This window comes from Rhineura floridana, chromosome 6, assembly GCF_030035675.1.
Source record: "Rhineura floridana isolate rRhiFlo1 chromosome 6, rRhiFlo1.hap2, whole genome shotgun sequence".
Taxonomy (NCBI): Eukaryota; Metazoa; Chordata; class Lepidosauria; order Squamata; family Rhineuridae; genus Rhineura; species Rhineura floridana.
The window spans coordinates 105,073,494-105,088,785 of record NC_084485.1 but is presented as its reverse complement, the minus strand read 5'-3'; the positions used below and the strand labels follow the sequence as shown (position 1 = coordinate 105,088,785).

Genomic DNA, 15,292 nt, shown 5'->3' with positions numbered 1-15,292 from the left:
TTGGAGATTCCTTACTGAAGTGAACAAGTCATATTTCTGTGTATATTTAATTGACTTTTGTTTGTATTTGTAGCATGATCAATATTACAATCGCCTTGAATGGTTTAGCAGTCATTAGACAAAAAGTAAGAAAAGACTTCCATTAACAGTGAGGCTAATAGTGCAATTCAATGTCTACTCGGAAGTAAGCCCTATTTAATTCATTGGGGCTTATTCATGGGTTAGTGGGGTGTCTGCTCAACTGCATTGGGTTCAGTAGCACTTGCTCCCAGGTAAGTGTGAATTGGATTGTAGCCTAAGACTGCATAAACGGTCTGCAGAAACTGGTGCACTCATAGTAGCTAGTGTGATGCTGGATCAGGACGGGAAAGGCCTGACTGAAACCCCAGCTACTGAAACCACCTGGAGGTGAATTGGCCAAGCAGAAATTACTTGAGGTTTGTTATGAATATAAGAACTATAAAGCTATTCTTATGTACAGTGTTCTATTTTAGAAAAATATAGGTGTCATTATATAGGTATCATCCAGGTTTAATTCCAATTGTCTGAAGTGAAACAATAGTGCATCTGTAACATGCAAAGTGCTTTACAATTCTTTCCTAAACCCACCTAGTGAATGTGGTTTTTTCACATTACACTTTTAGTGGTTAGGTGTTACAGATCTGAAACTAAAATGGGCATGCATAAAGTGTATCCACAGATTTATTTCATCAAAACTTCATCTTGAAAACACACTGCAAGAAGCTACAGTTGGACTGAACTCAACACTTTTATGCACAGTACTGACCACAGCATAAGTTAATTTACTGTTGTTATCCTTACCTGTGTTTGTTCAAAAGTAAGCATTGCTATATTCAGAGCTTAGGGCCTATGGCTTAGAGTTACCATTCTGGATGAAAGGAAGTTCAAAGGGTGACTACACTGACACAAAGGATTTTTAGCACATTATATGCATCACATTATATATGCCAGTTAACTCAGTGGGACTTCTAACTACATAGCATTGGAATGAGCCAGAAGCCGAAGTTCTGCCTACAGTCAGAATTTCACTTATAACATGACTTGGATTTAAAAGAGGATTAGACAAAATTCATGGAGGAAAAGACTGTCAATGGCTACTAGCCATGATGGCTATTCTCTGCCTCCATAGGCAGAGGCAGCGTGCTCCCAAATGCCAGTTGCTGGAAACTGCAGAAGGGGAGAGTGCTCCTGTGCTCAGGTCCTGCTTGCGGGCTTACTATAGGTAACTGGTTGACCAATGTGAGAACAGGATGCTGGATTAGATGGGCCATTGGCCTGATCTAGCAGGTTCTTCTTATGTCTATCAGAACTCTTCCACAGACTCAAAACAATCTGTTATGACAATGTAAGCAGAATAAACTGTCATTTTGCAATATGTTATATGTGGGGCTGCCTTTGAAAACAGTTTGAAAGCTCCACCTATTGCAGAACTTGGTGGCCAGATTGTTGACTGGGATATAGCAGTTCACATGTATAACACCAATTCTGGCATGGCTGCACTGGCTACCCATTAGTTTCCTGGCTCAATTCAAAGTGCTGGTTTTGACCTGTAAAGCCTTATGCGGCTCAGGACTTCTATATCTCAAGGAATGCCTCTCCCCTATGAACTGACCCGGACCCTGCATTTGTCATCTGAAGCCCTTCTTCATGTTCACCCTTCACAGGAGGCTTGGAAGGTGGCAATGCAAGAATGGGCCTTTTCGGTGATGGCCCCTCAGCTGTGGAATGCTCTCTCCAGGAAGGCACACCTGGTGCCTTCTCTATCCATCTTTAGATATCAAGCAAAGACCTTCCTTTTCACTCAGGCCTTTGGTATGCTGTCTTAGTCCTTTTTGTTTGGGTGTTAAATTTTGTATATTGTGTGTTTTTAAGTTCATTTTGTAGTGTATGCTTTTAAAAATGTGTTGTAAATTGCCTAGAAACTACTGGGTATGAAGCGACTAACAAATTAAACAAATAAATTTGTAAAAGGTGAGGAGATGAAACAAGGCTTACCCTAGATACTAAATCAGTTCTAAATCAATATCTAAGGAGCTCCAAGCAATGTACGTTCTGCATTTTACCATCACAACGACCCTGTAAGGTAGGCTAAGCAAAGAAATGACTGGCCCAAGGTCATTCAATGAGATTCATAGCTCAGTGAGGATTTGATCCTTGGGCCTACTCTCACTCAAACCGCTACATTAGCTCTTATTTATGACCCAGGTGTGGATACTTTCACGGAAGGGCAGAGGATATGCTCAGCAGTTACTGTCTCATTGATTCACGTGTTTCTTGTCAGTCTTAGCATTGAAATCAAGTTCTGGCTCAACTAAAACTCTGAGGGCTTTGTCACAGCGCTACCACCAGCCTTTCCTCAAACGTGGTCCCCTGCTGTCACTCTCCTCCCCACCTTCGATCACGGAGGCGGCTGTTACGCCGGCTGATACGCCTACTACGCTGGGAAAGGCGTGTCCGAGTTTTAACCGGGCTGTGCACCACCCTCCAAGGTTGTGGGACTGGGCGGCCATCGAGTGGGTCAGGGGAGAGAATGTCTGCTGCGCGGAGAAGAGGAGCGGGAAATTCCCTCGCCGGTTTCCGACGCAGCGCAGGGGATGGTGGGACGAACGCGGCGGCGGTGCCTCAGGGACTAATTCGGGTGGCCCGAAAGAGTGGCCAGCTAAACCTGTCTGGTCGGGAGCTAACTGAAGGTGAGAGAGGCCAGGGCGTCCGAAAGATGGGAGGCTATATCTATATCCATTTCTTTTCCTCAGTGCGGCACCCAGCTATAGGCTAGAGAGGAGAGGCCTGCTGAGCACCCACCCTGTGAGGCCGAGGTCCTTCCCCGCTTTACACTAGAGAAAAAAGAGCGGCCTGGATTCGGAGGGCTGCGTTCAGGGTGTTTTTACTCCACCTCGGCAGCTAGAGTTTTGTACTCGCAGAAATGGGTGTCTGAATGGTGTTAGCCGCGCCCGTTTATTTTCTTGGTGTGGCTCTGTGGCTTTTAAAGTGTGTCATTAGGCTTGGAGGGGGAAAAAAATCCCATGCCAGCAACAAGGGAGAACTCTCAGAATTTCTTCAGCCTGGGCGATAGAAAGATGTGAGCTCCGGATGTATCCTACTTTTGGCATTGAAATTAATAAACGCGACTAACTTAGGTCCATTAATTTCAGTGGGTCTACTCAGAGTAAAACGTAGTTGCATATAATCGTTTCTGCATTATCTTGGATGGCGTTTAAAAAGGTTTAACAAATTCATGAGGATAAGCAAATTCATGAGGATAAGCCAGCCAATGGCTACTACTAACCATGATGACTAGTATGTACTACGTCTAGTATCAGGTAATTCTGAATACCAATTGTTGGGAGTCACAAGTGGTGAGAGTGCTGTTGTGCTTAGCTTGCGGGATTCCCATAGGGATCTGATTGACCACTGGGAACAGGATGCTGAACTAGATGAACCTTAGGTCTACTTTAACAAGGCTTTGCTTATGTTCATTTTTCTGTCTGTAGTACCTCTACATGTATGGCGGATAAACTTGGATACTCCAGAAGAGGCTCATCAAAACCTCTCTTTTGGTGCTGCTGATCGGTGGTGGGAGCAAACTGATCTCACCAAACTAATCTTATCCTCAAACAAGCTGCAATGTCTTTCTGATCATGTCAAACTCTTGCCTGCTCTTACTGTGTTGGATGTGAGTACAATAAATCTGAGTAATGTTTTTTTATTGCATTATTTGCTGATGCAGAGTGGGGGAAATAGCCCCCTTCTATTCTGTGAGCTGTAAGAGTTTTGTTGCATCTTGTTATCTTTTAGGGGCAGCCTGTCCCAACCATTGGGTCCCCAGATGGTGCTGGACTACGGTTCCCATAATTCCTGATTATTGGCCATGCTGGATGGGGCTGATGGGAGTTGTAGTCCAGCAGCATCTGGGGACCCAAAGGTTGGGAAAGGCTGTTTTAGGGTATGTGCAGATCTTGCGTTAAATATACATGCCTGTGTTTCATCCAGTACATGTGAAGTAACGTTATAACCAGCTTGGAAGGAGGATAACAGTTTTAGATTTGGAAGTTGGAGTGTTTGACACAAACTAGGGAGTCCCAGGTTGAAAATGTTATGCTCCTCACAGGTTGACCTGGTCAAACTAGCAGGACAATAAAACGAATGCCGCCATGAATTCCTTGAGAGATAAATGTAATAATGTTGGCTGGCTTTGATGGAGAAAAAGAAAGAGGAATTTTCAAAGTTCTAAGAAGAATTCTGAATCTTGGCCATCTGTAATCAGCCAAGTTCCTCAGTGTTAAAATTCTGTTACATACTGGCTGTGGAGAGATTTTAAAAACTTGTATTTATCACTTATCACCATAGCAAAGCAGAATACTTTGGAAATGCGGTCTGGAGTCTGGTCAGTGACTAGCCAGCAAAGTAGTTCCATTAGCACAAGGACTTCTGGCTGCGCAATAGAACTTTCCCTCCCTCTCCTCTCACATGCACCCCCTGAGCCCTCACCAAATCTGCTACAGAGAGCTGGGGGAACCCCCAGAACAGATTTGGGGGGGGTGAGGAGAAGAGAGGGAGGAAAAGTTTCATTGCACAGCCAGAAATCCTTATGCTAATGGAACAACTTTGTTGGATCCCTCCCTTTGTCCTTAAACACCTATATGGAAAACTGTTGCCTGTGTGAACATGGCTTTTCTCCTTATCTCTCAGCATACCTTTTTCTTTATGACATTTGGCTTCACCATTTAGCCTCATCCTTAAGTTGCCGAAATTGAAGAACTGGGTACAATATAAGAAATACAAGAATTATTGTTTAGAGCATATTACAATGACTTATAGTAATGTCTGGAGCCTAAACAGCTTGGTACTCAGAGCAATTGATCTCTTACTCTCTTGAATACACATGCTGACAATTTCTTCTTATTTTTAGGTGCACGATAATCAACTGACATCTCTTCCTTCTGCTATAGGATCACTGGAAAACCTTCAGAAACTTAATGTGAGGTAAATATAGTGTACACACTTCTTACACAAATCACGTTTCTGGAATGCAAACAGTTTAAAGTACATATCTTCATTTCTAATGTCCCCCCCCCCAGCTTTTTCAAGCCAGAGTGTTTTGTGTTGATAGTAGTGATTATTGTCAAAGATTATGGAGAGTAGGTGTGTTAGACTGTTGTAGCAAAAACAGAGGCCTGGGGCACATATTTTTAGTCAGATGGTTTTGATATGCATAAAGCATGTCTTTTTTTCTTACAATTGTATCCATATTTGTTTAGAAATAAAATCTGCATAGGTTTCAGTCTTAACCTCCCTCAGTCTGATGGGGATACTGCCAGTGCCTTCCCACATGCAGTGGCCGGGACAAAGGCTGGGGGACAGGCAGATCATTATTGCTACCCCATGCCTTGGCTCATCAGGGCCTCATCAGGGTCTTTCTTCATATATGTGATTTCCTCTGCTTTTTAACTCTGTTATCCCGCCGAGGACTTTGCTTGTGCTCCATCCCCACCAGTTGCACCAAGGGTGTTGTATAAGGTAGACACAGCTAACCAATTTCTTGGTGAATCACTTTGACTTGCCTTGCTGCAATTTTCTTCCTTTTGGTTATGTCTAACAGGTTGACTTCACTGGTTGATTCAGCTGATGCTTTGGTTGCCACAGTCAGGACCAAAAAACACATCCATCCCTTAGTTTCCCAAGCACATGTGCATCCATTTTAGGATTTAGATCAAGGGTGGGGAACCTTTTCTCCCTGCCCCCTGACAAGCCACATTTGATAGGTGAGCAGAGCCACCCACCTGTCAGTCACCTGATATCATAGTGATGTCAGGTGATGGTGCTCTTTGAAGCCCTGATTTTGGGGACTTGAAAGACCAGTGTAGGGCTTTCAAACAGTGCTTTCTAAACATCCCCATGGTGTTCTTTAAGCCTCCAAAAATCAGAGATTTAAAGAGCAGTGCAGGGCTATTTGAGACAGGGTTTTCAAACAGCCCCATGCTGCTCAGTGCTGGGAGGGAGAAGCTGTTTCCTTTAACAATTGAGAGCTCACTTTAAGCTCCCAATTGACTCTTTGAAGCCCTGCCCTTACACCTGACACTTATGTTAGGTGCAGGGTAGGTGGGTGATGCTTCCCAAAAATGGCCTCATGTGCCCAACAGGGAGGCCTAGAGGGCCAACTTTGGCCCCTGGGCCAGAGGTTCCTCATTCCTGATTTAGATGCTTTCTTCTTCAACACAGGTAGATAATACTTGCTCTTTAAAACAGATGCAAAAGTAAATCTATACTATTCAGTTTGCACCTGAAATTAATCCTTACCTCTTCCTAGACTAGGATCTCAGTTTTCCCATTGGGCTTCAGAAGGCTCTTTTTGCTCCTACAGCTTTAGGAGTGCCCTTGCATTCCTTCACATGGGTCTATGTGATCATCTGCCCATGATAGTTCAGCAAGACTGGCTGCGAATTGATGCCGGACAAATAGATAATCCAGCAGTCTGAACCCCCACCCCTTTACATTCCCTAGGGCCATTTAGGTCTGTAATCTTGGTCCTGTCTCCACAACTACTTTCATGCCACAGTAGTCGCTTATGTTCTGATATAGGACAGAGTTAGGCCTGTAGTCAATTTCTCTCTTGGGCTATATCCCAAATCTTAATAAGTCTAGGTCTCTTTACCATTTTGACAAACACTCTCAGGGAGGGGGGCAGCAGGCAACATCTGAGGAAGTGTCCAGTAATCCTTCTTGGACTGCAGTTCTGTCTTTGCCTCTATCCCTTTAGAATGAAACCACGATGCAACCTTTTCCAGTGCATTCAATAAAGGGATAGGGTTCTTACTACCTTTTGGAGTGTTGTCTGTTCCAGCTTTGGGTCTATACTAGGGAGTGATCCCCTTCCATCAGTGAGTTCATAACTGCTCTTCACCATTTCTGTGAAACACATAACAGGCCTGTTACCTCAGTGTCCTTGGGAAAGGGTTAGGTTTTATTATTATTGGTTGAGATTTTAATATTTTAATGTAACTATATGTTTTAATTTTGTACGTCGCCCAGAGTGGCTGGATTGCCAGCCAGATGGGCGACTAATAAATTTAATACATTAATAAATAAATAAATGTCAGCTGGGAGCTAGCACAGTGATCTGGCCCAATGCCATAACACAGCAGCAGTGGGACCAGCTTGGGATCCAATGCTTTTCAATGCCTTGCCCCACTGGTGGGGATCCTGCCAGCAGTGCCAGCAGAAAATGTGGGTAGGTGGAAGGGGTAACTTTCCACTAGCTGACATTACTCTGCAGGTGGAGGCTGGCAGGGCTGGGTGATGGGAGGGTGCCAGTTTAGTGGCATAGACTCTCAAATAACTGCATCGATTTCAGCCTTCGTTGTATTGTAGATCTTTTTAACTGAACAAAAAAATGTGATCTTGCATTGTATTGTCATACAACATATGAAAAATCACAGTGAAGTTTCCAAAAACCTACAAAGCAAGGACTAGGGTTTTTTCCATCTGCATTTTGGATGTGATTTATTAGTTTTTATGTAGATAAGCTTTTGTTGGGTAGATACACAAGCATATACCAACAGCTAACTTTTAAGTTACCACAAATCAAGACATTACAATTAGTTTTACTTGCGTAGGCTTTTAGATGCAAGTTGTCTGTAAAGAGAATTTCCCCCCCTCCTCCTTTGGCCATAATTATAAAGAGAATGCAGACCATAATATAGTGGTGCATGTGATGCCCCTGTATTTTAATATCTGTAAATATGGTAAGTGCGGGTTTATTAAGCGATTTATGGTAAGTGACTGAGTGAGAGAGGAGTACATGGGCTAGAATGCTGGAGAATGCTGTATGATGATTGGCTGAGTGTTTGAATGGCTGAAGGTATAAATGAGAGGATGGCAGTTGAGTCGGGGGGGGGAGTTGTTGAGGAGGTTAGTTGGTTGATGAGAGGTATTTTGGAGGAGTTGGTTGGCATAGTTCTGAGGGAGGCTTGGATTGTATTTGGCTGATATTTAGGCAATATATTTATATGACCAGAAACATAAAGAGTGACACTATATGAAACCATATGCTTGTTAAAGATACCTTACATAATTTGTTATTTCCTGGTGTTTATAAATAAATATTCTATTGGTTTACCAAAAGCCTGATCCTTGGCTGGGGCTTTCACAGACCAGAAGGGTGGGCAGGGTATTTACCAAGGCGGAGAAACAGTATCAAATGGTGGCAGCGGTGAATAGATAGTGTATCATCAAGTATCCAGGGCAACCCAGGGCTGTATGCTTTATTGGCACAAAGATACAGGGGGGTGTGGCCTGCAAGTGCACCCAGACACAAAGTAACAATAAGCCAGAAGGGAGACTAAGGCGAAATCTCTAGCAGTATTGTTTACAGGGAGTGACTGGTGGTGCTGCCTAGCAGTGGGATCTTGTGAGATCTGTGGTAGGGTGAGTTAGAGAAAAATAAAAACTATGTTTCTCCCTGGTGGTAGCCACGGGTGGGAGCCTGACCGGTGGTGCCAGTGGGAGGATTGTTACAGTGCACAGACAGAGTAGCTGGAAGTAGTATGTGTCAAGTCTGTTTTTTAAAAGCTAACACAGCTTTTAAAAATTCAGTCAGCTGTTTGGAGATGGAATGGGACTTAATCCAGCACCCTATTTTGAATGGATGATTACCAGGGTTTTAGCTGTTTAAAGTCGGGCTTTGTCTTCTCAGTCTGAGGTGCTGGATAGAGGAGGCCTGTTTCTTGGCATATAGTACTTCAAAGCTGTATTTGGATGCCACTGTGAAATTATTATATGCACAAGGATTTTAATGAAAAGTTTTTATGTAGTTTATTCTGCAGGCTATTTTCTTAGGTTTTTAAACAAATATATAACAATCTTGGCATAGAACTTGTTTCCATTTAACAAATAGTTTTCAAAACATGCAGGGCCGGCGTTTGCAAATGTGGGGCCCAATTGGGAACCTTATGGCGGGTGCCGATTTCCACAAAGCAGCAGAAATGGAAAAAAGCGCTGCTGCTCGAGGGTTAAAAAAGACGCAATTCCCCCATGAGCACTGTATCAGTATCTGGCCCAATAACATAAATCACTTCACCAGATTTGATTTTATGGTCCTTTGTAACTGAGCATGAAGCATGCAATTTTCAAAAGGGATAAGAAGTAATATACCAGGAAACTCAGCAAATAGCCCTGGAGCACCTGAAAAGCCAACATTAAAGCATGCAGGACTTTTTGTTACCCTTGTAGAAGTTTGTATCAGGAAACTGGGGTCTAATGATTCAGTTCTGGAGAGACGAGCAGTTTTGTGGTAGCAAATACACCCTTACCAGGGGGGGGCAAATAAACACAGTGAGGATCACTGTTTAAGTGTAAGCGCAATTGACTCTGATCGCAAGGCGCAATCCTCCCCCCCGCACTGTCTAGGAACCAAGGGCCACGCAAGTTGTAGAACCAAGTCCTATTGAATTTGACGGGAGAGTTCAGCATGTGCTCAGCTCTCTCACCCGTTGAAATCCATGGGACTTTAAAAGTGTTTCGCTTTGGCTGGATCGGGCAACCCGAACTGTTTTGAAGCCTCAGCTTGCACGTGAGGTCCCACTGCAATATGCACTCTTCCCTGGGCTCTAAGAGATGCTCAGCTTCAGAGCGCTCCTAAGCTTCTTCTCTGTCCCCCCCAGCCCCAAACCCTCCCTGAGGAGTGTGACATTTTACAGAAGAATCCCACCCGATGCAAGCGAAGAAGGCGTCCAGCACAAGCCCGCTGGTAGCCGTTAGAGCCACCCAATAGCCCTATAACAGGGCAGAAGGTGATCAGATTAGGCGAACACCCATGCCTTATAAAAGGAGTTACTTTTACACTTTATCACTATTTAAAAAAAAAAATGAAAAAAACAATCTGTACCACCAAAAACAGGCAATTAGAGCAAGCCGCGATGGGTCCGCATCTCTCTGAGCATCTGAGGGAGTAAACTAACACTTTCCCAAGTTTCAACAGATCCCCCCCCCCCGACTCTTGGAATTTGTCTCTGCGAGTGAGGTTGTTTTTTTATTTTAATGGGAAGTGTTTTTGGGGTGTGTGTGTGTACCCACTTGGCTGATCTTCACAACCGTTCGGTTGATACTCCTCTTCTTGTTCTGGGCTATGCAAAGTGTCCTTTGGTTATCCAAACACCCGGGATGCTTTTTAGGAAGGCCGTTCACTTGCCACTGCTTTCTCTCTGGCTTTTAGCATCTCTTTTAGTGCAGTTGCCACCTTGTGAGCAGATTGCCTCCTTTAAATAAAATCAAAAGAGCAGCAACGACAGCAAAAACAACCCGAAGGTTTCGCCACATGGAAGTGCAGGAAAAGGTTTTTTTTAAAAAACTTCTCTTTCTGTCTGGAAATGGGACTTGGCAAAAGGTGGATGAACGGGGACAGGAGGGCGGGCGGAGAGAGAAAGCAGCATGCCTCCCAGAGGAAGCCTTACCTGTTCTCTGGAAATGCAAGGCAAAGAGGGTCTCCTGGACATTTTGCAGCTGCCATAATAACTGGTGGAAGCCTCCCCCAAAGACACGCAGCTGGATCTCCTCCTGGATCGGATCACTGGCACTTTCTCCTCCACTACGCTGCTCAGCGGCTTCGGGTGAGAATACTGGTGATGCTGCTACGGCCTCTGGCCCGGCGAGTAGCAAGAAGAGAAGCAGCGCTCCCCACCCAGCAGTGCCACCAGGCAACCCGCTACCCCACGAGCACGGGGCACCCGATTAGGCCCAATTGGTCCAATCGATATTTTGCCGGCCCTGAAAATATGCATGTATTGGAAAATGTACCAAATTGTAATTTTGGAAAAGGGTATTTTTAATTTTTATAGTCCTAAAAATGGGATTATGTTTTATAGAACATAAATAGCTTTTTAGAAGAAGCCTATGAATAGCCAGTTGGCTGTCTTGAATAATAGTTGACTTCAGGTGAGGAAAGCTCCTCTAAGGTGTTTTTTTCTGGGACATTGATGTGCTTCAGAATACTTAAAATTGCAATCCTATGTTACTAGGAAGTAAATTTAGTTAAAGATGCATCTGAGAAAATGTGCAGTATAGGGTTAGGCAGTATCATAGCAATGTGTAGCTGGGTAGGATATTAGTAGTTCTTGTGGCTCATAACACTTATGGACTGACTTGCAAGGCTCTTTCAGAACAAGGTTGTACAAATGCATTCCTTCACAATTATTATTTTATCAAGTCATAATAGACTAAAAGATGTACCAGAGGAGCTTATCCAGCTGAAACATTTAAGGAGTCTGCTTCTGCAGCATAATGAATTGAATCGCTTGCCGGATGAATTTGGACAACTTACTAGTTTGGAGGAGTTGGTAAGTATAGAAGGCTTTTATGGTTATTTTTTTCACTAACTTTATTACTTGTGTAACACTTGAATGGGTACTGCATTTTACAGTTATCTTATCTGCCTACATGAACGGTTATGTAGTGCTTATCTGACAGTTTTGCTATGAAAATGTTTAAATTCTGCAGATGGCACATTGCTTGCAAACATTGTATAATTTGACTCGGCTTTTGGCTTACTGCATCCAATTAATTTAAAAGTAAGCCAATTTATTCTATCTCCTTTTTAAAGCCTTGTGGGATGTATTGAGAAGAGGTTAAGGTGCTGGACTATGACCTGTGAGACCAGGGTTCAAATCCCCTCATAGCCATGAAGCTCACTGGGTGACCTTGGGCCAGTCACTGCCTCTCAGCCTCAGAGGGAGGCAATGGTAAACCCTCTCTGAATACCACTTACCATGAAAACCCTATTCATAGGGTGGCCATAAGTCGGGATTGACTTGAAGGCAGTCCATGATCAGGCTAAAAGTTCATCTTGTCCAATATTCTGCCTTCCAACCAGATGCCTTTGGGAAGCCCACTAGCACGTTGTGAAGGCAATATCCTTTCCCTTTTGTTTTCCCCTAGCAACTTTTATTAGGTTGACTCTCATGGCTAATAATTATTGACAGACCTTCTTTTAAAGCCATCTGAGTGTGACAATTACCCTATTGTGTGGCAGTGAATTACAATTAATTACGCATGTTTTGGAAAGTATTTTTTCTGTCCTGAATCTTCTGCTGGTCAGTTCTGTTGGATTTGGTCATGAATTCTAGTATAACTAGAGAGGGAGAAAAAATTCTCTATCCACTTTTTCCAAACCATGTGCAATTTATCATGTTTACCTCTCTCCCACCCTCCTTCCTCCTAAAAAGCTACATATACTTCAGTCTATCCTTGTTGGCAAGGTGCTTCAATCCCTTGGTCATTTAGATGCTCTTTTCTGCACATTTTCTACTTCTGCAAAATGTTTTTTGAGATGTGGCACTGTGTTTCAAATGGTAGCATTGTGGATACAGGCATTATGACACTACCCATCTTATTTTCAGTTTCTCTTATAACAAAATCTTGCCTTTTTCACAGGCACATAAGGCCAGCTCCCTGCTGAAGCTAAGCAGGGTCAGGTCTGGTCAGTGCCTGGATGGGAGACTGCCTGGGAACCATATGTAAGCTGCCTTGGGTTTCAGTCATGAAAAGAAAGGCGGGGTAGAAATGTAATAAATAATAAATAAATAAATAATGTTTTGATTGAGCTATCCACTCCACCTCAAGATCTTTCCTGGATAGTTGCTTGCCGGTTCAGACCTCATTAGGAAATATGAACGTTAGGAATTTGTGCCTGAATATGCACCGTTATGTGCTTACTTACCTTAGGCCTCATTTACTATTCTGTTGCCCATGTTTGGAGATCTTCAATCTGCTTGTGTTTTTCACCATTCTGACTAATTTGGTGTCATTGTGGACTTGGCTAATTCACTGCTCACATTTCTATGTAGTGATTTACTTAGATCTAAGAACTTTGTCAAGAGGTACAAGGTATGGGTACTCTTATTTGGTGTATTTAACACAGAGTGGCCTGAGTTGCACATCATGGTAAGCCACAGTCTGAAATAAACTATGGTTTACTGTGAACAAGCAGCATGCTGGTTTACACTACATAATTGTGCACCTTTCTCTCTTCTGTTTGCAGATCTGGAAAGCAAACCATGGAGTGGCTAGCTTAGTGTTATCTGAAAACCATTTCTCATGGTTTGTTTCTCTCCAAATGGGTAATGAGCAATAAGCCAAGGGTGGTTCTTGGTTTACTGCTTGTCTGTTGGAAGAGAAAAAACATGAGTGCTGGTTTGTATGTAACACTAAGCCAGTCACTCTGTGATTTGTTTCCCAGCTCTGCAAAGGGAGGAGTGAAGCAGACACAATTGAGCAGCGTGCACTAGAGTGCTACTCGTTTACATAAAACATAATTTGTTTCAGACTGTGGCTTATCATGATGTGCAAAAGAGGCTTATGACTGCCTCAGTCTATGTAAGTGAATATTTCACTGGAATAGCTAGCTATTCATGTTGCTACATTATAACTCTTTTCACCTAGGAACTACTGCATTTTAGCCATGCCATATGAGAGTGAAACAGGACATAAATACTGCAAGTGCTGACTAGGGATAGCAAGTATCCTGTATCATGTTCTGATACCCAATGCTGAATTAATACTACTTGCGTTATTGACTTAAGTGGTTTGAAGACTATCAGAAATTATCATATAGTTACTCTAAACTATTTCATCAATTTTTCTTTCCCCTTTCTTCAGAACGTTTCCAACAACTATATTTCTAGTATCCCTGCAAGTTTTTGTTTCCTTACAAACTTGGTGAGGCTCAATTTGTCTTGTAATCATTTGAAGAGTCTACCAACAGAAATCAGTGCTATGAAAAGTAAGGAAGTCTTCAATTATGCCTTTAGAATTTGAATATTTTGTTGTCTTGCTTTACTGGTAGTAATAAGGGGTTTATGGAACTTAATTTGAAAAGTACATTACCGTCATGCTTCTTTAGAAGAAGCTCTTTAGTTTTATGTTCATGTAGACAAAAAAGTGTAACACCCATTTTAAACAGAACTGGTAGTCCAGCAGAACTGGTATGTGCAACACAGGAAGACTATCCCATGATAAGCTATGAGAAGAATCTTATATGTACAGAATCTCTGCATTGTAATCTGTGTGCAGTGTAAACTGTGTACATCAGAAAACAATGGATTTAAGTGGGAAGTGGCAGCGGCAGCTTGTTTCAATAAAGTTAACACCTACGTGTTTAGAATATCTTGGTACAGCTAGAAATAATGGTCTGGATCCAAAGAATTGTGTCAGAATTCTGCTCATGCAACAGGGTTTTCCCACTTGCTCTTCTCACTGCAGACTGTCAAGCCCTCTGAAAAGTGATTCTTTATTGTTGGGATCCTCTGAACAGTGTGTGAGGCAAAGTGGAAAGCTGGGAGGGGGGCAACAGGTGGTGTGGAAGTGCCTTCTGCTCACGCAAGAGATGTTTTAGCTCCAAGTCATTGTCTTCTGCTTGCAAGTGGCATAGCTCTTATTAAGAATTCTGAGAAAGTAATGTAGATATAACAAATCCAGTGGCACATTCTTCTGCCTTTGCATTTGTGAGTTAACTTCACCCTCCCTTTCCCCCCCTCTGTCCTTAGACGTAAGAGGGTGAAGTTTCACATGCACAACTGTGAAGCACTCTTTATTCAGTCTGGCTTGGATGACAAACATTTGAAGCCTCTTTCAGAAGTATAATATTGAAGACAATGTGTCTGTGTGATGCTTGTCTTTAGTAAAGCCACTCTAATGATTTTGATTCTGAGGTTTCAACTTGTTTTTCTATTTGACATTATTTTCTATAGGTTTAAAACAGCTTGATTGTACTAAAAACGATCTGGAAACTATACCTCCTGAACTGGCCAATATGGTATCATTAGAACAACTTTATTTAAGGAGAAATAAATTGTGCTACCTGCCAGACCTTCCTTCATGTAAATTTTTAAAGGTAAGATTTGTTCTCAGTATGTTTGATGCTTGTGTGTGTGTGTGTGTGTATGGATTGTCATATTGGAGTTTTTTTCTCCTTTTCTGAAGCCTATTGTAATTAAAGATAGATTAATCTTTATATTGGTGAAACTGAACTAAAAGTGATGAAGTTCATCCAACTAATTTCTGAAACTGAATTTTAAGCTTTAGTTTGTCTGGTGACATTGGGATTAGAGTATGTTCCATTGCATATATTTAACAATTATCATGATGCTTTTACACAGTGTGTCTTAATAGGGGGGCATCTCACTGACACAGGTACATGTAGCTTTGCGTTCAAGATTCAGATTGTGGATGGAACATATTTTAATAGAAACTAATACTATTGGGGTTTTAGTAAAGCTGGTGA

At 42.5% G+C, this 15,292-nt stretch overlaps 1 protein-coding gene across 5 annotated transcripts in view; it reads left to right on the top strand.

The window, feature by feature from the left end:
- LRRC40 (leucine rich repeat containing 40) overlaps positions 1–15,292 on the top strand; it is a 51,045-nt gene that overhangs the window by 330 nt on the left and 35,423 nt on the right. For 2 of the 5 annotated variants that reach the window (XM_061633405.1, XM_061633401.1), the window contains exons 2-7: positions 1,686–1,833; positions 3,513–3,694; positions 4,931–5,004; positions 11,222–11,351; positions 13,669–13,792; positions 14,760–14,902. In XM_061633405.1, coding sequence (XP_061489389.1) covers positions 1,704–1,833; positions 3,513–3,694; positions 4,931–5,004; positions 11,222–11,351; positions 13,669–13,792; positions 14,760–14,902 — 783 coding nt within the window. In that variant the 5' untranslated portion in view covers positions 1,686–1,703. Of the gene's footprint in view, positions 1–19; positions 438–1,685; positions 1,834–2,280; positions 2,712–3,512; positions 3,695–4,930; positions 5,005–11,221; positions 11,352–13,668; positions 13,793–14,759; positions 14,903–15,292 lie in introns of those variants that run through there. The other 3 variants (XM_061633403.1, XM_061633402.1, XM_061633404.1) reach the window with 3 other exon arrangements.